The sequence below is a fragment of the Columba livia genome, chromosome 9, assembly GCF_036013475.1.
Source record: "Columba livia isolate bColLiv1 breed racing homer chromosome 9, bColLiv1.pat.W.v2, whole genome shotgun sequence".
Classification (NCBI taxonomy): Eukaryota; Metazoa; Chordata; class Aves; order Columbiformes; family Columbidae; genus Columba; species Columba livia.
The window spans coordinates 13015362-13039790 of NC_088610.1; the positions used below are offsets into that span (position 1 = coordinate 13015362).

Consider the following 24429-nt stretch of genomic DNA (forward strand, 5'->3'; position numbering starts at 1 on the left):
TGTGTGTGTCACTGTCTGCGGGTCGCCAGAAGGTCACTGCTACTGATGCAGTTCTTGTCAGTGTCACTCGTCTTGGACAAACGTTGGCTTCCTGAACTGAAGCTGAAGTATCACACCCTTCATTTTTACCGGCAGACGTTTATTTCAGTGTTTAGAAAATTAACAGCTTCTTTCCACTTGAGACACACCTTGCACCCAGGAATGGGTCCTGTTAGATGTTACAGCATGGAGCTGTAATGGAGACTGAAACCTGATCCTCGCCAGACATCACTGGAGCTGAAACCATTTTGGATTTGATGCCAATATGGTAAGAATACAGATAGAGAGAGAAAGTGCGAACAGCAAGAATCAACAAATAAAAATGCAATAAGGAAAAACAAGGAATTATCTTGAATATGAATTCCAGCTACCCTCAAAAGCAACTATGGATATAAAATATACCCTGCACCTGACATCTAACTCCTCCCAGCTGGACCATGCAGAGGGCTGGACAACACGGCACACTGCAATACATGAGGCATTATTTTAGTCCTAATTCTGCCTGTTCCGGGATTACAGTATTAACACCCAAATCTCACAGTGCAGTTCAAGGAGAAAACAAAGGGGGGATCACCGTCTTCTGTCCCTGGGTTGAGAAAAACCCTGCTCCGGAGGCAGCAGCCAGGAGAGCTATTTTTCAACACTCAGGCGATTTGGGGGAGGTCGCCCTCAGGACACCGGGGCAGACAGAGAGCACTCGGTGGGTGGGGACGTGGCCGTAGGGGTGGCAGCCCTATGCAGGGAGGTCTCCCGGGAGCGGCACGGCTCGGCCCGTGGGTATTGCCGGGCGGTCACATGCGGCAGGCGGGGAGAGAGCAGAGAGGGGGAAGCGCTGAATAATTGAGGAACTGCAGCGCCCTCCTCCCTCTCTCTTTCCCTCCCTCCTCTCTCTCTCCATCCCTCCCTCCGCCCTGCGTGCGCGGCCGGGAGCCGGGGCCGCCGGTGCCCAGCACAGCCCCCCCGCCGGCTGCAGTAGCGCAGCCGCCCCCGCCGGGGTGCGCGCCCGCGGCCGCTCCGCAGCATCGCTCGCCCGCTGCCCTCTGCGCCCGGCGGTGAGTGCCCCGGCACCGGGAGGGGAAGGGAAGGGGGATGGAGGGAGCTGGGGGGGAAAGGCACTTCCCCGCGCTGCCACCCTCCTGCCCGGGGGGAGCAGCTCGGAGCCTCTCGGGGTGCGGGTGGCCCGGCTGCCACCCCGGGAAAGGTCTGGCCCAGCGCCCGGGGAAGGGTGAAGGCGGCCGCGGTCTCCCCGCGCATCCGGTGCGGCTTCTGCCCCGCTCGGGGCCGGCGCGACAAGGGGAGAGCCCCGGCACCTCCGGGCCGCGGGGGACAGAGTCCGGGGGACCCCCAGCCCGCTTGGGCATCCGGCTGCCCCGGCCAGGCTGCGGCCCCGTGTTTACAAAGTGTCGGGGCACTCACCGGGGAGGAGATGGGGAACGTCAGCGCTGACGGCACGGGATTGATAGGAACAGGGGAAAAAACAGAGTGAGATGAGAAATACCAGGTGGGCTGACTGAAGCGACAGCTCTCGCTACAGGTTGCCGCACACAACACGCGTGGAGAAGGTCGGGACACTACTGGCAGGGGGACAAGAGGCAAAGAAGAAACCGAGAGGGAGGCGGGAGCAGGTTAGACCCGCGCGGGAGGGAGCTGGTGGCGGCGGGGGCCGCGGTCACGCGTGGGGCCGGGCGGGCGCTGTCCGCGGTGCTGGAGCCCTGACGGGGCAGACCCGGCTAGGCCTGTCACCCCACGGAGCCGCGTCCGGCTTCGTTCTCCCGCCGGCGCCTGCAAAACTCTCTTTGACTTAGAGTCTGGTAATGGAGTTAAGCTTCCTTTTTACGTCATCTGCGAGTCGGTGCTGTTTATTGATTCCACACGGGTATATTCGAACTGCCTAATGCTGACTGTCTGCCCGCCTCAGCCCTGGGTAGGTATGCTTCAGCATCACCATATTGAAAAATCTTAATCTCTTTTTCTCAGAATTGCTTTCCAGCTCAGGTTTTGTGGCCTATTAAATGCTAGTTTATACAGATTGACTTAGTGCCTTCCTGTCACAGGCTGTACTGAGAGAGCTCTAATATAAGGCTTCCTAAATCAACACAGACTCTGGGGAGGAGGAGGATGAAGCAGCATCACTCTTGGCGACCCCAGAGAAGACTTTTGGCTCAAAAGGGCCATGTTTGATTTAATCTAGCGTATTAACTAATTAATCCTCCCAGTGTCCCTAAGTAGTAGACAAGTACATTTTAGCATGCAAAAGCATTTGTTTAATTGCCCAAAAACTGTCGTGAGACTGAAAGTCTGATTGCTAAAGATATTTACACATCTTTATTGGTACACATTGCTGAAGCATATGACTTACTGTAGTTGAACAACATATTGTAAACAAACAAAAAACCTCAAACAAGCCCAAAACAATGGCTGAGTGAAAAGCTACCTAGATTGAACTCACTAATTATCTGTTCTTAAAACGTACTGCTCCATGGGGAATCCTTGTTGCATGAGAAGAGAGAGGAAGGGATTCTTGTGAGACCCAAGTGCCATTTCCCATTTTCTTCTATCAAAGGTGCTGATCTTTGCCAGCAAAACAGAGACTGATGAGTAGTAAATGATGCCAACAAAGAATCCTGGGTCCTCTCAAAGTCAAGTCAAATGTACAGTACATATCTGAGAAGACAGGATAGAGGCAATATCTGCGATATGATAAGCTCTTGAATAAGACTAAGGAAAAAAAAGTCTCATACAATTACTTCTCAGTAAGGAGAGATGTAGGAAGGAAATTTTACCTCAGCCCTTGGAAACTGAGACTGCTAGAGTGCAGCAGACATCAACAAAAATGACAATAAAATTGGAAGGATAAAAAAAAAGAAAAAGACAAAGCCTGTCAAAGAGCAGAGAAAGGCCCTTACAATGGAGGAACTATAGCACCAGAGCAACTTACTTCATTAAAACAAAGGGTGGGAGGCAACTTGATTCTTGAATCTAAGAGCCTCTACAGGAAGCAATTTCTCAGCACTGAGTTATACCTCCATCTGCCAAAGGCAAGCATAGCGTGAACTAGTGCTGAGATGCTAAAGCCAAAACATTCTGATTTAAGTGAGGGATCACATTTTTGAACAGCGGAGGACTGATGACCTGATGAAGGAGCTATCAGAAAACCTGCTGGATTCTCCATCTGTCTATGTCAAGACTTGATGTCCTCCCAAATGATGCAACTTAGCCAAAGCAAGTCATTGTGCTCCCTGCAGGAGTAATTGCCTGGAAGCTAATGGCCTGCAATTCAGACGAAGTGAACTTGATGAACTTAATGGTACCTTTCATCTTTAATTCCTCAAGTTAGGCACAGAGATGTACAACTTTGCTGGTGCCCCAGCCTCCCCTTTAGACAAGCACAACATTCCCAGCAGGTGGAATCTTTGACCACATACCAAAAGAACAAATCACTGACTGACTTCTATTTTGACACCCCCCCCCCCAATTTTCCAACTTATTTCATAAATTAACTCTCCCTAAAAATAGCCTCTCTCTTTGTGCATATTGCAGTAAAGTGAAGTAATGTAAAACATAAATAATTTTCCTTAGTGAGTCAGTTATGACTCCTAAGTCAAGACATATCTTATCTTTCTCTGTTTTATTAGGATCCTATGAAAATGATTAAAATTCATTCTTTATGGAACTCAGACTCTCTGATGGGATTGTATCAGAAAGTATTCCAGCCCAAAATATTTTTAAAGATATATTTATAGGCTAACTTGACGCTACTTCCTTCTTGAAGCACAAGACAGTCTGTTTTCTCAGTTCTGAAATCACACACATATAATAAGATTTCATCCGTTTTCCCTTGAAGGCAACAGGAGCTTTTCTAGAAAATTCAATGAGAACAGGATAACCTCTCAATACCTGAATTAATGGTTTTTCTGTGAAGCCTTGCAACATTCAAGCAAATAGGATGACAAATACTTGCACAAACATAAATACGATCCTAGGCTCTTTGTGAAGAAAAAGAGGATAATAGAGAAGTCTGTAATAGGATATATTTAGTCTCTCAGACTTCTTAGCCCCCAAATAATCAAAACTTTGCCTTCAGGGCACCTGAGCTATTCAGATCATCATAATGTATATGTTTAATCAACATGTTGTTGTTTGGATTATTAAGACATTTTAAAAATAAGAATGTAAAAACAAAACAAAACACAAATACTTCTTCATCCATGTGTGGTAGTGAGATCCCTATGTCACACCAAAGAAAATTAGCAGGTAGGTAGCATTTATGTCTTTCACTGATTAAAAAAAAATAATAATCATTAAAAAAAAAAATCACTCCCAAATTGGCTCTCTCTATAAAATATGAAGCCACTCTTGGGCCTGAACTTGTTATTCTTGTGAGAGACAGTAGATCTAGGGATGCAAAAGGATCCAGAATCAAGAAATAGAGTAGGCATTTTTAAGCTCATTCCTATGAATACAAAAACCTGGCCAGAGTCTCACCTTGTCCCAGGGTGAGTCTGCTGAACTCAATAAGCCACTCACAGTGCAAATGGGAGCAGATTCGAGCTTAGATCCATGAACTACAGAGATTCCTAAAATATTTTTCAGTTACAAGTGATGAGATGTAGCTTCTCTCTGGCACTCTAGTACCAGTTTTTCTCTTCTATGTGTTTCCTTGGCTCATGGAATATCAGCCCTGCCTCTAGACTATGCGGCCATCAGCACAGGCTGGGTGCTCCAGCTGTCATTGACACTGCCACCACAGCCCGTCCCTTTCTGTCACCAGGTTGGAACATCCCTAGGAGAAAACTGTTTTTTCCTGTAATAAAACTGTCAGAGTGAAGCCCAAACACTTAGGAAACAAAAACAGTGAGGTGGAGCCAGGCAGCACGTGACTCTATTGTTTCTGTTCCTCTGCACAGCAATTCTATCAATAATTTACTGAAATACATGACACCACAAATTAAATCTACCTGGCAGGTGTACAGAAGAAGAGCTTTTGCGAAGCATGTTTTTCAAGCGCTACATCTTAATTCTGCAAGGACAGAGTTACAGGATTGAGTGCTTTGCTGCCCGTAGCGACATGGGTCACTGCTGCCACACTACAAGTGTTTATGGGGGTATCTGTACCAAAATTCAGGTAAAAGTCTACAAAAGCAAATGTGCGGGTTTGAGGGCGGCTACTCTCAGCAGCCACTGGCTCCTGCTTGTTGGAGCCATGACTCAAATTGGTGGTTTGGTCCATTCCTCCAGCTCCCTGAGTGCAGGCTGGGTCTTACTCAACAAAGTTTTTTAAACCTGGGGATGGAGCAACCTTCCTGTGTTTAGATGCCACTCACGCATCTAGGCACGTTCCGCCTACAGCAGCACGATTAAAACTTATCTTTAGATGTGTGCTTGTGAATATTATTGAACTGGGTCTTAAAGAGGGACCTGTAAAGTTGTACTAAACGAGCAACTATTCCCTGGTGCCCAGCAATACCAGGGTGGCCTCTAGGTAGGATTAGGACACCCTAGGCTGGTAATGAAGGAAATGTGTCCTTCTCCAGCCTGTCCTTCATCCTCAGCTGAGAACAGGCAGGAAGCATTAGTGTCAGGTCTCACACCACTTGAGCCCTGCAGCAGGATGCTCAGGAAGCATCTGGGGATGTGAGCACCTTGTCTATGGCACCAGGGCAAGAGCAGGTGTGTTCCACTCATTAACCTGCCTTGGAAGCAACGGGGACCAGGAGATGTACAGTTAATAACAAAGGTCAACAGCTCTGCAGAAAGTAAATTAAGACAGAAAGCAGAAATGTGTTGAGTTCCTTTGGCTGAGAGCTCTGGCACAAACAAGAACTACAGCAATAATATTTCAGTGCCTATATTCTCTGCTCTTAATTGCATGTGGGCACACCAGATGAATTATGCTTGCCAGGCGGGGTGATATGCCATGGGGAGATTCTTACTGTAGCTGGGAGACAAAAATGTGTTGCCTCAATGAAAGGTGTTGGTTTGGGGGTCTTACTGGTAAGACATCCTAAGAGCAAATATGCAAAGAGCTGCCAGAATTTCAATTACAAGCAAATTTTAAGCTGAAGGAAATCATGTTTGCTTATGCTGATTCCCTTGCTACACGAGAACATCCCCAGGCATGTGTGTGCATCACTCAGGAATACTAGAATACCTTAATTTTTATGCTATTAGCATTTTTCAGATTCATTCTCCAATTAATTCTGCTTCACTAGTACCATCCTAGACACTGATTTAGTCTTGGTGGTACGTTTGTAACTTACTTACTGGGAAATGTCAAAAAGCCCTCATGCTATGACACCAGGTGTTAATCACACTACACACTGCTCCAGTGTTGCAGTGCTTCTGCCTGACTGATGATAAATTACTAAACACAGAAAATCTATCCTAAATCATCTTCTTTGATCAACTTGTGCTCACATTACTCATATAATCGGTTGTGTGGAAATGCAGGAGGATTACTCATGTAAGGCAAGGATTTTTTGTCCTAGTGAATAGGAAGAATAAGCAGCCAAACGTAATAAAAGCATCAGAAGCTGCTATTCACTTCCTTGGAAGTGCGTTGGATCTACCTCACACTTCTGTTGAGGAGTTTAGTGGCACGGGCTACAAACAGCCAAATACTCCACAAGCTCTAGGCTCACTTTTTCATATGCAAAACACCCCCATAATTTGCATATACTACTATTGCTTCTTCTGGAGCCTTTGGCAGGCTCAGGGTTGAAAAATGTGTCTTTCCAGCTTCTTCTGAGGAAAATTTCTCTTTGAGAACCTCTCATGCATTCATTAGATGATAGCCAAAATCATGGAAACAGGGCAGTGAGGCATAATCAATTACAATTGTATAACTGCTGATGGAACACGATAACTAATTAATGAGACCATGTGCACATACAAAAGAGAAATGCATTTGAAAGCCAACAAGAGCTGAACCATGTTTGTAAGCCTGATGTGTTTACAGTGTAAAAGGCCAATGAAGACTCCTAATAAATTATTACAGAAAGCCAGAAAGGCTGATGGTAAGTGGGAATCAGTGTTGAGAGCAGAAAAAAAAAACAACAACCAAAAAAACCCACCAAACATAGTTCCTTAGAGGGGAGTAAAAGAATCTCTGTAAAAATTGCAATCTTCAAAATAAAAGTAAAGGCTTAAAAATAGTCAATTTTCAGATCCTGTATTTGATACACAAGTTTGTTTGTTTTTTTCCAGTTTGGGTGACAAAGCCAAAGTGTTAAATTGGTAGTTTACTGAAAGATTTAACTTAGGATTTTGCCTCTGAAATTCAACATGCTACCCAGAAATGAAATAAGTTGTTGTGATGATGCATCAGCCAAACTCTTGCAACAGTAAAAATCCATTTTGTTTATAAAGCCTCACACATTAATAAATAACTCATTCTGTGAATTATGTCAAATGATAAAAGCTCTCATGGCTGGCCTGGAGCAAACCATAATAACTTTCCTTCTGCAGTGTAAAAGTATGGATCCACAGAGAAAAGAAAAAGAAAGCACAACCCAGTAATTACAGAGATTTTCTCCAGCATGTTGTTAAAGCAAAGACAGTTTTAAAATTAGTATAATTCTAGAAGAGACTGTCTGGTAACCCAGGTCTAAACATTTCAGTGATACAAAGACAGCCCTTGTCCACTCCGACAGTGAGACTCATTACAGAAAATGTGTATCTCATCAAAGCAGTAATGACTGAAAGTATAACCCATCACCCAAAACCAGGAAAAAGCCCAGACCTGCAAACACAAGGCTGAAACTGCCCACTGATGCCAATGACAGCTGCGCTGCTGGGACCATACGCACCTACCAGGGCAAACAGGCAACTCATTACCGTCCGGAGAAGATACCGTACGATCAGGAAGATGCTTTTTCCTCTTGTGACAGCTCAGGGTCTGGAGCTGTTACTGTCAAAACCAGAGGAGAAAAATATGTGCCAGCACATGAGATGAACCTTGGTTCCTGAATTTCAGAGGTCAGAACATTAGTCCTTGAAACAGCCTGAGCACCCAGACCTGTGAGACCAAATCTCCCTGAGGAGTTTCATGTGCTTGACCATGCCATGGCTCGTGGCTGCAAAAGGATGGGGGAGGCTGTGTCTGATCATTGGTATCAATATCTGCACTTCAGATGCAAAATCATGCAGCTGCCACAAACGAGCGCTTGAAGGTGCACAGAGCCACAGGGTCCTTCTGCCGATGACCATGAGCAGGTACAAAAGCAATACTGTTTTCAACAAGGTACGAACAGATGAGAGTTTATACTTTTTATTGTGGTTTCTCTCTTTAGAAAGCCCAACTGAATTAACCACTCTGTAAGGTAGCTGCTTTCTCCATGTTACTGATGGAGAAGCAAATTTACTCATTTCATGTGGTGTTGTCACTCTCATAGAGGGAGCCTGTCAGAGCAGTTACAAGAAGTTCCTGGTTCCCTGTCTCCTGCTCAGCTCACCCCTCTATTGATTTGTCATTTCCCTGCATTAGCAGTGTCATTACATTTTTTAGGGCTTTTACTTTGCTGTCTTAAGACAACAATGACAAACTAGACCTTTTTAAAAATGTGCAAATTGATTCTATCTCTTCCTCTGTATTTTTTTTTTTTTTCTTCTGGTGATTAAATAGCTTTTTTGCAAACACAAATGGAGCACTTCATGCATATTGCATTACTTACAGCTCGGCACTCATGGACTATTGTATCTGTCATAAACACCATATACACTCAGTCCTATGCCACTCTGCACCATGAGGAAACATTGGTACCCATAAAAAAGGGCAGAAAACAAGTGGAAAACCAAAATTCCAGGCATAAGACTGCCTTCCACAGACACAGGGGAAAAGGACAGTAGAAACGCTTATGTCTTGGGAAGATGGATTTACTGTCTAAGGGGAGAGGATGAGCCTGCAGAGATGCCCATGAGCACCTCAGAAAGGATGAAAGGTGCCTTTGGTCCCAAGGGACCCTGATAGCCTGGACAAACTGCTCATGAGGTTGGCATGTAGTTAACCTTGGCAAAGTTCAGAACAACCCAATATCAAGGGAGCTGCTGGCCCTCGCCATGACCAGCTCTAATTTCACCTCTGAATGTGTTACTTCATCTCCCACCCATTCTTCATCCAGGCAGGAAGATGAGCACTGAGCCACCTAAACCCCCTTATTGCTCACCTGCATATACACAGGGCCCAAAGATCGATGCTGAAATACTAAATCAGCTATTCAGCTTAAGAATTTGGACCCGCCAGCTTCAATTATTCCCCAGTTATTCAGGCAGCCCAGTCTCTCCTTGGATATGGCAGCAGGTAAACCAGCACACTGTGTCACTCCTCTGAAGGCTGGAGAGAGGCAAAAAGGGTGATCTCTATGTACATGCTAATTATTTTGCTGGATTACATGTCTATGCTCTTTTGACTCTTTCTTGCACTAGAGACTAGAATACAAAGTTTAAAGACTACTAGGGGCTGGCTCTGGATGTGTGGCTACCTTGCCTTGTGTCTTTGGTCAAGTTAGATATTTCCTCTTTTATTTTACTTATTGTCAAAAGACTGTAATGGTGTTTAGCCAGTTTACAGCAGTGTTAACACTGGTAAAGCACTTCAGGTAACCCAGATGGAAGTAACAGACGAAAGTGCTGTTCAACCCCTCCATTTCCATTTTGTTAAGAAGACACACAAAAAAAAAACTCTTTGAACATAATTTTTTAGTTGATGCAAAATATAAAGTTGGTCTTAAGCCTGAAATACATCATTAGTTTAATTTAGTAAGAGCTTTAGTTAAATTAACTACAGCTCCACTTGAATTGCTCAAGCAGAGGTAAAAACGGAATGATTAAATATAAAAAGAGCCCAAAATTCATGGCAAAGGCACAAGGCCAGATTGCTGAAGCTGGACCCATGTGAGAGGCACTGGGACCAGCAGGGACCAGCCCTCACTCTTGGCTCTGTGCCCGGCTTTTAAATCCCTTTACGGAGGGCTGATGATGGAGACAGAGCCAGTTCTTACAGTGGCAGCCCAGCTGGGGGTCAACACTAGAAAAACAAGCACAGAAAACTCCAAATCAAATTGCATCCGCAATGAAAACATCAAGGTGCCGAGCAGCCGCGGCAGAAGGCATCCCTCTGCTCGGCGGCTGGAGCTGCCGCCCGATTCCTGCCGCGCCGCATCGCATCGCCCCGCTGACGTCATCCCTCTGCCTGTAATGAAATTCAGTATCTTGTGTCTCTTCACACAAGTCCGCCCCACTGTTACTGAGCCAGTAATTAAAATTAAAGGGGGAGGGGAAGCAGGGAAGTCAGACTGGCACATTTCTTCCTCCCTCTCTTGTCCTTTACCTGCGATTGCAGTGGGTTTGCTGACAGGAGCCGCCTCTCGCATTGTCTTGAACCACCTCTCGCATCCCCTTGAGCCTTTTGGGCTCGCTTTCCCCAGAGGCAATGCTGCAACCCAGTTCTGAGTGCATCCCCTATGCAGAGTGGGGAGGCGGTCTGCGGGCTGTTGCTCCTGCTCTGTAAACTTCTGTACTACTGTTTCTGAGGTCCACAGCAGGCACTGACTCAGGGTTTGAGAGGAACCTGCTTCTGTCCCGCATTTCTGGGCCCCATATCCCCTGGGTGAGGAGGAAGGGGCTTCCTCCATAAAAACCTCTGCAGCAGACTGGGTGCTACTGTCCCCTGTGCTGGGGTCATCCTGACCCAGCTGCTTGCCAGGGCATCAGCAAGATTTTTCTCTATAAGAATTATTTCTGTGACCCACGAAAACCAGAGCAAATCCAACCTCTTCCTCTTAATGAATGCGCCTGACTGTCTTTCTATCAATACACTACCAGCAGCTCTCTTTTTTCATTTATAACCATCAATGTTCTGTTTCTTGTTACATTCCCAACATTTTTTTAATAGGCACTTTTGCTTAAGGATACCCCTATGAACTCCCGGACAGAGGGGAGTCATTTACAGAAAAAAAACATCAAATAAGCCATCTCAAAGCACCAGACAAGGTTTGGGGAAGCTGGAGCCATGGGGGGTGACAAGAATAGGCAATGCCAGAGGGTACCATGCTACACCCCACCAGCATGGGGAAGCTGGCAGAAAGCAGGTTTACATCAGAAATAATTAAACACTGACCCCAGCACCAAGCAAGGTCCATGCCTGGGAATACCTAAGCCTCTCCTTCTGATTTGATTGCTCTTTTAGTTAATTTACCCTAATGATGAAGAGTGTTTTGGTACAAACAGGAGTTGCTAACAAGCACGCGGTGGCAGCAGCAAGTGCCAGCCAGGAAGGCGGCAGCCGGGGAAACATCATCCCAGCCTGCCTGATGATGGAGAGCTGAGCAGCTCCCTTGAGCTTCCTGAGTTTATAATGAAGAGAGAAGATAAAACCCACAAATAAAAACTCTCCTTCACTTTCACTTTCACTGTGTGCTTCTAGCTAGCAAAGGTTAGCAGAGCAGAGCAAAAATGAGCCATCTCTACCCCATGTAAATGGTTTCCATCCATGAGATAGTTTTTTATGGCTTCAAGTGAGGTGGAAGGATGTTTTCCAAGCTACAGAGCAGCAATATGCTGATCTCACTTAAACATCTGGAATAGTTTCAAATGATTGCTTTTAAATGAATATAGTGGCAATTATAGAATTATTTCGATTCAGATGCTCTGTAGGTTTTTCCCCTTGGTGACTCAGGAGTGGCTGATGAATCCCAGGGCAATGGGGAGCCATGGAGGAGCATCCAGTCCCAGCCTGGCCCTGGGGAGCTGGAACAGTTCAGCAGCCTAAATCTGGGCACATCACAAATCCACCAGCCAGTTCCTCCTTTAAACTTAAACTATTTAAAATATTTAAGTTTTTCATTATTTTAGGCATTAAAAGATTATTTCTGGACAAGACTGACGTGTCTTCCCTTGAGGTTCTTTGCAAGAAGTGGAAAGACATTTCTGTACCCTGCTGTGCCTTGAGAGCTAACTGGGCTGTCTGAATCAGTCATGCCCAACTCTGTTCAGTTTGGGAGATGCACTGATTGTTCAGGTGTGGATGTGGATCCCTCCTGCAAGACCTGAGCATATGCCACCCTTCCCAGACTCTTCATCAGCCACCCACAGACACTGCAGACGAGATGATCAAAAACTGCTGATCTCAAACCACATCAGTCCCAAACCCCTTAAAACACAGAGCAGGTCTGCCCATGCCAAAGCACAAAGCTGGTGAGGGGACCAAGGACCAGCCCACAGCCTCGGCACTTCCATCCCACACCATCCTACCTCTTCTGGTGGCCTGTCGGCTCCTCTATGACAAGCAGAGCCTTCACAAAAGCACCAGGAAATGGTATAAAGACATAAAGATACACAAATTGGCTCTTCCTAGTGTTCATCTCTTCCTGCAGTTAACCACCCAACTTTTGTTTTTCCAGCCTCAACTTCCAGACACTGATTTTCATTATGTTTTTCTGTAGAAGAATTAAGAGCTGACTCTTCAGTATCTATAATTTTCACCTTGCAATGTTTTTTTTTGTAATGAGTAAACCAAGGATGGACACACGTGGGAAAGATATTTTCTTACAGTACAAACTACATGACAAAAACTTTGCAGAAATAAGGGTGTTTAGATCGTAACTGTTCAAAAAACAGACAGATACTTCTGCCCAGTTTCTTGGCTAGTTTAAGTCAAGTTGGTGCTAACCTAGGCATAGCAAGCTCAGCCTTTCAAACTCAGCTAGGAGCATCCTAAAATCCCAGTAAGGAAAATAATTAAATAAAGGATGGGAAGTGGTTGGGTGAAGTGCAGCAAGACCTCTTTGCCAGCCTGTGCTTCAGAAAGGCTGTGCTTTGGACAAAAGGAGGATGAATTTTGGGTGGTGATCACTTTGATTAGAAGAGTTATTTCCTCCATGGCTGAGACACAGCTCTGGCAAACCAGAGCCACCCTGGAGGCACCAGCACATGTTGTCCCAAGGGCTGTTCTGCCTTACCCCATCTGGCTCAGCTGTCTCCATCCAGCATGAACCTTCCTTTAAACCAGAAAGTAAAACCTAGCCTGAGATCCAGCCCATGCTGCAAAACAGCTGACCCCTGGAGCAACCCAAACCCAGTTATTATTCTCAACCCAAAGATGGACATTTGTTCAAGAGCAGTCACAAATTTTCCTTATTATTATTCTTAGCTAGAACACCCAGCCTTATAGCTTTTGGTTGCTTGAGGTAAAAAACTCAGCACAATTTGAACTGTGATCAACCAAAACATGAAATGAATGCTGTGTTTTATTTAATAAACTCTAGCAACACAAGGCTGCCTGGTAGACACAATGTAATTTGGTTTGGATGCAAAGATGGGAAAATAATGGGTTTGTCTTCAAAGCAATTTAAAATAAGAGATTTCTGTATTAACAGGGAAGAAGCTGCCAAGCTAAAATTCATATTTAATAAGCTATTTTTTCTGTTCCCTTATATTAGCATTCAGAGATTGTAAATTCTTGTTATTTTCCTCAAAGTCCAGAAGTCATCATGTGTCACTAGAAAGTCATTACTGCTGGTATTAGGAGTTAGCCTGAGAACAATGCAGTTTGCTAAAAAATGGCAGAAAGGAGAGTGGGAAATGGCAGTTGCTGAACAGTCCTTCAAAAATATGACTCGATGAAAAAGCACATAGAAAGAGCAAAACAAGATAATTCCACTATTTCTAAGACAATCTCATGATTTGGAATAATAAGACAATTTTAAGACAGTCTTAAAGTATCTGCTGGGCTTCTCTCTCAGCTTGGTTTAACTACACAGAAGACAAACCCTAGAACTTGTTGCGGTTACTCCAGGGAGGGGAAAAAAAAACCCTAAAAGAGTATTTAAATAACTACAAAACTGAAGTGATAAATTGAATGAAGAAACCACACCAAGGACTCTTTTTAACTGCACTATTCATTGTGACCCTAACAAGCAGCACCCTTTAAAACTTTCCACTCTAGAGTTCACCAGGATAATGGTAACATACAGAAAAGAAAAAACAACCAGACTAATCAGAGAGCTGCAATGCAAGAATCGACCTCTATAGCACAAAATAAATCACCTGTCCCTGTAAGAGCTACTTTGTGGTGGTGATTTTTTGCAATGCAGATGGAGCACAGCAATGTCCTGCAGAAGGTCCCATGTGGACAGGGATGGCGATGGTGCCTGACACATGGTGCCCACAGGAGCATCCCCACTCCCAGGACATCCTACAGTGCTGTCCAGCTTGGGGTCAGGCTTGGTCCCCACCAGCACCTCATGGTTCTACAAAGCCATTGTTGCTTTTAGCAGCAATTAAGCCACATAATGAGCACTTGGAGAGTATCAGGTTCCTGCTGCTTATGGAGCTGTATTAATAACTAAAACCATACAGACAAAGATAAAGGGGGGCAGAGCATCTCCATTGTACAAAGCAATTGGGATGGAGAAAGGAGATTTCTCCAGAGCAGCAGCCCTGGCGAAAGTGAAGCTCCCCTCATCCCCCAGGGCTCTCCCAGTGCTGGAGCTCAGCCAGAAACCAGCTCAGGGGCCCCTTTTGGTTCCTCCATGTGGAGCACGTCCCTCTTTCTTTGCTGTTTCAGTTGAAAGCTGTGTTCCTCTCTCTTGCAGACGGGCCACCAGTGCAGGAGGGAGATGCAGCCGCAGCCCTGAGCAGGTGCTGCAGAAACCATCTGTGACCCACCTCCGTGGAGCCCAGCACCAGCCATGAGCGGCTTCTTCTCCCGCCTGGACCCTCGGCGGGTGCCATGGGGGGCCGCGGGCCATGCCCTGCGCACCCGCGTCCTGCGCACCAAGCCGGTGGAGTCGATGCTGGAGGGCACAGGGACCACCACCGCCCAGGGCTCCAGGCTGGCCAAGGTCCTCACCACCCTTGACCTCATCTCCCTCGGCGTTGGGAGCTGTGTGGGCACTGGCATGTACGTGGTATCTGGCCTGGTGGCCAAGGAGATGGCAGGGCCTGGGGTCATCGTTTCCTTCATCATTGCCGCTGTTGCCTCCATCTTGTCAGGTGAGTTGTGCGAGTGGGTTTTTGAGTAACGTGACATGTCATGCATCCTCTGGCTCCATTTATGGGTGGACAGCTGCCAGGATCCATGCTCAAGAGCATAAGCTACAAGGAAGTAGCGACTTCCCCATAGACTGAAAAACCATTTTCCACTGGCCTTACCCAGCTCATGGAGTGCATTGTCTCTCATTGCCCAAACTTCAGACAAAACCTTGTACTGGGAGCCAGCAGCCCAAGCGTAATTACCCTGATGAGCTGCTGATGGCTTCCCCAAGGATGGAGCCTGTGGTCAATATGTTTTGAAACATTTGAGAGTTTTGCAGCATGTATCCCAGGCAGAGAACGTGGCCAAGCCACATCACTGGAGCAAAAGCGTAATGTGGCTTGTGGGAAACTCTGTTTCAACAGAAAGGGGTTTGGTGGCTTGAGTATCACCAGGCCTGGCGTTTTTTATTCTGGATATGGCTAACAGTTAGAAAATTCTTCAATTAGTTTTGGGGTTGATTTTATTAACTCCTGTTTGCACAGGATGACCCTCTGAATTTCCAAAGAAAAAACCCAACAAACAAATGTATGGAGAGAGAGGAATTACATATTTGAGTGAAAAGCTGGTGAATTCCGTCTCCTCTGTAGGAACCCCGCTGAGCATATGGCTCAAGCTGTGGTTTCCACATGAAGCCAGTACTGCTGGCATTTGTCCTTTCCAGATCAGTGCTAACACGATGATGTGATGTTCCCTCTCTCCCGGCTCAGAGGACTTTGCACGCTGTGTCAGTCTGGTATCCAGCTTTTATCCGCAGGTTGAATAAGGAAACTTGAGTAAATGGCAAAAGGGCTTTGATAGAAGATGGGAACAGCAAACACAGCAAAATGACCCACCTCAGCTTTTCAAGTCTGTTGATTTTTGTAGCGGGAGGTGGAAGCACATCATGCTCTGTCCCTGGGGGTTGTGGTGCGGCTCCATGGAGACCCCACCAGAGTCTGTGTGAGTTTGAACCTCCTATGCTCCTGCACTCCACAGACACAACCCTGGCAGAGCCCGTGGAGGAGTGTCACACTGTCCCCAAAGCCACGCCAGGGCAAGATCCCAGCGATGCTGGCTGGGGACCACCACACCAACAGTCCTGTCTCTCTGCTCCCCAGTTAGACACCAGTGACAGGGCAGCTCAGACACATCTATCACTGGTTCAGTCCAGAACAAGAGCTGAGACCATGCAATGAGATCCAATGCTCATTTGAGATTCCAACACAACAAATTAATGAAACCACCCATTTTTTACCCAGTAGATAACATCAATGTCTTTATCCCTTCCCACCACCTGCTTTCTCTCCTCTGCGAGGGTTTCACTGGCCATGAGGGAAATCAAGAGCAAACAGAGCTGGGGTGGATCTCATCTTAAAAAAAACACACTGTCCTCCAAAAGGGGCTTTTTCACCCCAAATGCGAGCCCTGCCCTGCAGCGGGGAGCTCCTCTCGCCTACAGGAGCCCACGCCGCTTCCCGCTCAGCTTTCATCTCCGCTTGCTTTTATAGCCCTGGGAAAGTGTTTTGGGAAGGATGTGATGTTTTGATAGTCTCCTTGACCGCTTCCTCACTTCATCATTGACGCTGCTGTTGTTTATAACAGCAACACGTTTTTGGCAAGTAAAACCAAGCGAAGGTTTGGGAGCTGGACAGGCTATGGGGCTCACAGGGGAAGCGATTTCAGCTCTCGCTTCACAGTCACTCCCAGAGCACTAGGTACTGAGCTCATATAAGTGTGCACAGACAGATTTTAAGGAGTTTCTCATGGTTTTAAGGCCAGATGGGACCACTAGATCACCTGCTTTCTCTTGATGTATTGAAGATCATAGAGTCAGATCCCACTGCCTGCAAACTGAGTCCAGGAGGGTTTGAGTAAAAAAAGCCCATTCCAGAAAGCCATCAGCTCCCCTGACAAGCAGTCACAGGGAAGCCCTGCCAGGCAAGTCCCACTGGTGGGAAACCACTCTGCACTGTTTAGCGTGGTTTCAGGTAGAGGTTTTCCCAGTTTCATCTACCTGAAAAAATTCTAGTTATGCTTTTCCCTGAGTTTAAGCAACATGTGCCCCATGAGGGTACTTACAGAGATAGTATAATCAATTAAACTGATAAATTAAATGAAATCAATCTCTCTCATTTTCTCACTAGAATGCCTTTTATTCAGGTCTCAATCAGAAACATTTGTCCAACTTCCCTCCACAAAGCCTCCAGCCCTGGGGACAGCTCAGGCTCTCTCCATCAACTGTGACCACCGGGATTCTCTGCCCTCACCCCCATTTCTAACCAAAACCACTTCTTGTCAAAAATCAGCAGTTTGCATCTTACCAAGCACCATTACCCTCTCCACAGCCTTTTCCACGAGCTGTTGCTTGTCCCTTTAGTAATCTCCTTTCTTAAAGTAGTACAGCCTTGTTGATCACATCTTGCAAACTCCTCACTGTGTTCTCAGGCCAGGTCCTCCCCCACGGTGGTTACCAGTGTGGGATAGTTTGCTCTGCCACACAACCCCACAAGCTTGGGTGCCACACTGTGCAAGAAAAGAGACTTTCTCTCCTATGGGAACTGCTCTGCAACTCCAACAACCCTTCTTGGGAATTTCAGGCACTGAGCCACACAATTTTGGAGCACATCATGATGCTCTTACCTGGTACTGCAGACTCAGCAGCAGCCAAGAGGCACAGTGGAGCAGGGGAGAGCTGAGCATGTGCCTCAGGTGCTGTCGCCCTGCAGGACAAGAGCCGGGATAAGGGGCTCCAGCTGCAGCTCGTCATGAGCTGCTTGGGTGGTCCTGGAGAAATGGGAGTCCTTTTTTTCAGGAAGCTTTATTTATGGAGTTGCCTTTTATATATCTGCTCACAGTGATCATGAAACACATTAGATAAGCTCAGTGGCTTGCTGAAAATGGGATTTTGCCCTATACCTGCCTCAATAAATTGGCTGTTCTTCTTTAAAAAAGGATAGTCCCTCTGGATTTCTTGTGTGGAAACATTAATTAATTGGTGTTACCTCCAGCACTGCTGAAAGGCCCCTCCCCAAAGGTTTGTTTCACCTGAAACATCACTCCCACAGTGCCAGCGCCCTATAGAATGTCTCATGGTGCCTCTGTGTCCTCGTGCCAGGTGTCACCTCTTACCCCCAAACAAGATAACCAGAGAGTGGATAGGTCAATTACTTCTGAAAAATGGGGGCTTGTAGATGGGATCTAGGAATAGACAATGTCATGGACCAAACTGCTCAGCTATGTTTGTGTCCTTCGGAATAGTGTCAATAACACTATAATTACACTAGCAGAATGACTGTCACACCAATTACACAGTGTAGCTGATATTCAAGGAAAAGAAATGGTCTTCCGTAAAAAAACTACCCTCCCAAACAGCCACTGTGTTGGTTTGTTTTCTGCAGAAACTTGCAAACACTCTTGACTGGTGGAAAAAAATAAAACTGTCTCCAAATTCAAGGAGCTGTGTCAGGGAGTGGGTGCACTCCCAGAGCTGGGCTGGCTGTGCAGGGCCAAAGGGAAAGCTGCATCCCTCCGGGTGCCAGGGGATGGGATGCCAAATAGCCAGGACTGCCAAGGAGTAACTGAGCAACACATTTTTATTTAGCAGTTGAATAATAGTAATAGTAATAATAATAATAATAATAATAATAATAATAATAATAATAATAATAATAATAATAATAATAATAACAATAATAATAATAATACACTGCTGATGCAGCAGAGACTAGTGAGATAAAATCTGCATCCTAATAAATTATATATTGTCTTCCTTTGAAGCAGAGAGGGAAGGTGGTGTGAACCCCATTTCTGATGTAGGACCTGCAGCACCTCTAAGTGGTTTGATTAATGTCACCCAACATGGGCAGTGGCAAACAGGGACTGATGGCAGATCTTGCATCTTATGTCCGCTGGACATAACCAGTTTGTTTTCTTAATATATGCTGATACCCAATGCAGATATCCACAACATGTTGCAATACATGGTGAAAGATTACTCTTCTATTTTGCAATCCTAATAGAGTAATTGAAAACTCAAGCATTTTATACACATTAATATCCGTGCTTTGCTGTTATCATTCTGTATCAATAACAATCCTCTTTAAGCTTTATCTTGTCATTGGCTAAAAGTAGAGCTGCCTTCAAGAAAGATTATATGATTTTTAAGGCCATCAAAGAGAGAAACTAGCTACTTGTCCCCATCAGAGCACCTGTTTTATAAATCATTCAGGCCTGTAGTTATCTGTGAGTGTCTTACCTTTGCTGAGTGCATGCATTTTTCATCATCTTTGAATAATGACTCTCTGTAGGGCGGGATGATTGGGATGTCTTGCAGCTCCTGAGGTTGGGCCTGCTCTACAGAAATCAAGTTTTGAAGAGTCCCATTGAAAAGCACGGCCAGCAACGTGCATGCACGTTAAACAGTGAATGAAATACCAAAACCTTCCAATACCAAGAAAATAGGTAGCACCGAATTCAGCTTACGGGTTCAATAATTCTGCAATGTGTCAGGGTCAGGTTTTTATTGAAAAGTATCCTGACGTAGTAAGTACACAAGGAGTTTAGAAATTAATAAGGTCCACTGAAATCTTTTCCTGAAGAGCTGATGCTTCTGGGCTCCTCCTGATGCTGCCTACAGCCCTGGGCATCTTCTGTCACCTCCAGGCAGGTGGAACAGAGACAGTTTTGTTTTTTCCTTTCCCAAGCACATTTTCCTTATGTTGCTTCATATTTTAAACAGGCGTTTGCTACGCTGAGTTTGGTGTGCGGGTCCCCAAGACCACGGGCTCTGCCTACACCTACAGCTATGTGACAGTGGGGGAGTTTGTGGCGTTCTTCATCGGCTGGAACCTCATCCTGGAATACCTGATTGGCACGGCCGCAGGCGCCAGCGCCCTCAGCAGCATGTTCGACTCGCTGGCCAACCACACCATCAGCCGCTGGATGATCAACAGCGTCGGGACATTGAACGGACTAGGTGCGTCACACTGTGTGTAGCTACCTGTATTCTTTAAAGCCTGGAAAGTAATTGAAAGCTTGTCAGAAGTCAGACAAGGATATTAGGCTTCATTCATTATTCAAATTTCTTCACAGAAAGGGTTGTCAGGCATTGGAACAGGCTGCCCAGGGAAGTGGTGGAGTCACCATCCCTGGAGGTGTTTAAAAGACACATAGATGAGGTTCTTAGGGACATAGTTTAGTGCCAGCATCTGGTTCATGGTTGGACCTGATGCTCTTGAGGGTCTTTTCCAACCAAAATGTTTCTATGATTCTATGATAATTTACAATCCATCTGCCTCTGGTACTTTGCCTTTGCAGTTTTTTCCCATACTGGATTCAGGATGTGTGGGATACACCCATAGTTTGAGTTCCTTTGGGATGAGCTGGCACTTAGCAGAATAAGCACCCGGAAAAATTAGTGGAATGTCAGAGGCTAATGACAGTGCACGAGCACTTCACCCAGTGCAAGCACTTTACTCGGTCCCATTAAAAGTCTTTTTAGAGAGTACAAGCTAGTGCTGCCATGCTGCTGTGCAGAAACTCAGGCTGTGATGGTTATGACCAGCAGCTCCAGCAACAGGCCATGGTTCCTACCAGTGAGTAAAACAGCTAGCTATCCTGTACCTGTGTCATGAAAACTTAATGTTTGAGTTTTAATTAGTAGTTAGCTGATATATTTTGTGCAAACTGGGACCTGATCATTTGTTTGCTGCCCTCCCAAAACTCCTAACAGTGTCTTGAGGGATCAGGATTTATCACCTTAATAAAACAGTGTTATCTAGCGGAGGCAGGGGCATCTGGAGACCACCTTTGCAATGAGGTCAAAGAGTTCTGCAAAGCCTCAGGGTCTGAAAAGCATTTCTAAAAGCTCCTGTAGAGTTTCTGTAGTTACTGTCCACAGCTATGGATGAAGAGTTACACACCTCTTTTCTCTTACCTAGGGAAAGGAGAGGAGTCCTACCCTGACCTTCTTGCTCTAGTCATTGCTGTCATTGTCACCATCATCGTAGCCATGGGGGTGAAGAACTCAGTGGGGCTGAACAATGTGCTCAACGTCATTAACCTGGCAGTCTGGATCTTCATCATGATTGCTGGTCTCTTCTACATCAAAGGTGACAACTGGGCTGAAGGGCAATTCCTGCCGTTTGGATGGCCAGGGGTAAGTCCTGGGTGCACAGACGGACATGCAGCACATAAGCAGTGCCACCACCTGCCACACACTCAGCTTTGCTCTGGTATGTGCACCCCACTTCCACTGCCCTCCCCAAATCTCAACCCTGCCAAACCCACCTAAGCTTTGGGCAGGGACCTCCAACTTCCACCACTGCAGCCTTGGATCCAGACCTTGTCACTCCTCTAAACCCAAAGGGTATGGCAATGCTTTGTCCATGTCTCCTGCCACCTCCTAGAATAAACTCAGAATTTTTCCAAAACATCCTCCTGGAGAACCAAACTCCACATGAAAGTGTATATCAGGAAGTGCCACTAATTGCCCGGCAATGGAGCAAGATGCGGTGGCCATCCAAGATAGGGCGCTCAGGAGGAGCTGGCTCAGCCTCTGCCAAGGGGGAATACTTATGTTGGCTGGTTCTCAACAACAATGTTCTCAAGCATTTGTTTTGAGCACTTCATAATGCCACCTGCCAGTACTTACTTTACGGATGTTCCCTCAAAGCTTACTAAGAATTTGGACATATTTGGCTTTTTTAGCTTGCTTGCACTGGTTTTTATCCAAGGATGAACAGAGACTGAAAATATCTCTGCTGGCCTAAACCCAAGATAATTTCTCAGATTTACACTGCTCGACTCCATCAGGGTTTTGTACAGAAAAAATAAGAAAGAAAAGTAAACTAAAATTCTTGATTACTGAAAGGTTCCCAAGCTGCCATACAATCCCTGCACCTCCCTTCAGTAACTCAGTACCTCTCTGCCAGAGAACAACACTGAGGAGAAGAGCACTGAGGCCCATTTGAAAGCAGAGATCATATTGACCTTTAAATTGTGCTTGGCTTTTTATGCTACACAATAGAGATGAAAAAGACCAAACAGAAAATAGCTGGTTTGCTCTAGTTCAACCCACCAAATATCTCTTGGCAAAAATATATAGTTTTAAAAGATACATATCCAAAGCACATCAAAATCAATAGAGCCTCCCCATCGTTTTCAGCTGGTTGTTTGTCTCCCAAATTGTTTTTAAAAGGAACTAGGAAATCCACCATAGCACAAGCATGGGATCCCTGCCGAGAAAAGTCCCATCAGAGTTCCAGACCCGAGCGGACGGAGGAAGAAAATGCGGCCGACCCAATATGAGTGATAAAGCATACTTCAACTTTATTGCCCGAGATAGCGTGCATTTATACCAAATACCATAATTATGCATACTTGTCTCTATCTAACAGGCTAGGCACATTTACTTACTCCACCTACTTGGGTTTAGCTAGCTATGCGCATCCCACATTCTTCTGACTCTTATCTCTTCAAAAATATCCTAACCCTGCCTTAGTTAGTACTTTTCCGTTCCCCCTTTTCCCACGGCCTAATAGACAAGCTAACTAAGGCCTACTTATGTCAACTAAAATGGGCTCTGCTCGTACAGTTGCTTGGTGGACTCATGTCTGTGCTCCTTGAGCCAATCCCCGACAGATCCCCAGGAGCATAGGGTGTACTTTAAAAAGGCAATTACACGTAGTCACCTGAAATGGGTGAATTTTACTGTCTGTTCCATCACTAGACAGTTGAGATGACAGAGATGTGATGGACATGTGGTAGCCAGCCAGCTAGCTAGATGTATGTGAGAGTTTTACAACTGCAGATCAGCTCACTCCTTACACCCACACAGTCTTTACCCTGCTTCAGTGTTTCTTCCATGTAAATGTCCTTGCAAATATTTTATATTTTTTAAAAATCACATTAAAAGTAACTAAACAGTATAGATAATTCCTCATCCAAGTGCTTCAATGTGTGCTCCCTGTCTGCAGCTTCCAAGCAAAACAGAGGTTGTTTGGAGAGCGGTGCATCTGACTGTTGCTGCTCCCTCCTGCTTCTTCCACTAGCAGATCTTGCTGCCACATGAGACATCTCGCTAAGATGGAATGTGTAAACATGCTCTAAATCCCTACTAATAGAAACAGATTTGGGGTGGATTATTGTGAAAGAAAACCTGAAATTAGTTAATTGTCTCCTCTACTGCTACTGGGATCTCCCAGCAGATTCGGGCACTGCATGGGTGCAGGTCTGTGGTACATCATGAGGGAGCTGCAGATGCCTTCAGTGACTCGGGCCACACATTGAAATCTTTTCCATAGACCAGATCACTGGGTTACAGGAGCTCCCAGGGTCAGTCCCCAGATGGGAAGACCCAGCTTAACATCTGTACCTCCTGATCTGCCCCACTCACCCTTTAACTCAGACTGAACAGAACTGGGCTCCTTCGTCTTCCCTCAGTTACCTCTCCCTGGGTGAGTGCCAGCCTCCCTCCTGTCACTCAGATGCTTGATCCTCCATGCAGGTGCTCAAAGGGGCCGCGACGTGTTTCTATGCCTTCATCGGCTTCGACATCATCGCTACCACAGGAGAAGAAGCGAAGAGTCCCAACACATCCATCCCCTATGCCATCACAGCCTCACTCGTCACATGCTTGACAGCATATGTGTCTGTAAGTACCAGCAATGTGTAAATGTACATAAATTTATATATATGTATATATTTTTTTAAAAATACATATATAGCATTCCCCTTCTGGGAATCTGTGTGGCTTCCCTCCCCATGAGCCGGGGTGCCAATCTCACCCTCAGACAAGGGCCCTTTCTTTGGTGGGAACTGAGACATCAGCTGTGCTTCCATGTGACTGCAGTGTCCTGCTGAGGCTCCCCTCGGCTCCAGCTGGGTTTGTCCCCAGGCTCCTGTCACCCTGCCAAGATCCCTCTGCTGGCTGCAGGGAGATGGTGGCATCATTTTTTTTCCCCATGCCTCATCCCCATCTGCAGCTGGTTTTGCATCCAGAAGTGCAGCAAAGCTGAAGGAGCAGCAGCATTGCAGCAACATTTGTCCACGTTTTTGAGGGAGATGTGAAAGAGAGATGTGGAAGAGGGTCCAAGTGGAGGAGTAGGATGGGCAGAGATGGCCATGAGAAAGATGTGGTAGCAGCAATGTCCAGCTGCTCTGCACCCCAATAAATGCATGTTCGTACTTAGGGATTTTCTCTCTAAAAGAGAAGAAATATTTTTCTGATCTTTTCAATGAAACTTAGCCACTGCCTCTCCTGCAGTATGGTGGGCTTCCCTCAAAGCCAATTTGTCCTTGGCTCAAATAAGACCAGAGTGTTCCCAAGTGATGCCATCTTGGGTTTGGGGTTGTCCTGTGGGGGTGCATGACTCCAG

General features: G+C 45.8%; 1 protein-coding gene across 2 annotated transcripts in view; it reads left to right on the top strand.

The window, feature by feature from the left end:
- The first annotated feature begins 848 nt into the window (after positions 1-848).
- Positions 849-24429, top strand: part of SLC7A14 (solute carrier family 7 member 14) — a 32090-nt gene continuing 8509 nt past the window's right edge. The window contains exons 1-6 of one of the 2 annotated variants that reach the window (XM_065073874.1): positions 849-1091; positions 1574-1664; positions 14631-15030; positions 19791-20023; positions 20988-21209; positions 23559-23705. In XM_065073874.1, the coding sequence (XP_064929946.1) occupies positions 14727-15030; positions 19791-20023; positions 20988-21209; positions 23559-23705 (906 nt within the window). In that variant the 5' untranslated portion in view covers positions 849-1091; positions 1574-1664; positions 14631-14726. The remainder of the gene's footprint in view (positions 1092-1573; positions 1665-14630; positions 15031-19790; positions 20024-20987; positions 21210-23558; positions 23706-24429) is intronic. The other variant, XM_065073875.1, reaches the window with a different exon arrangement.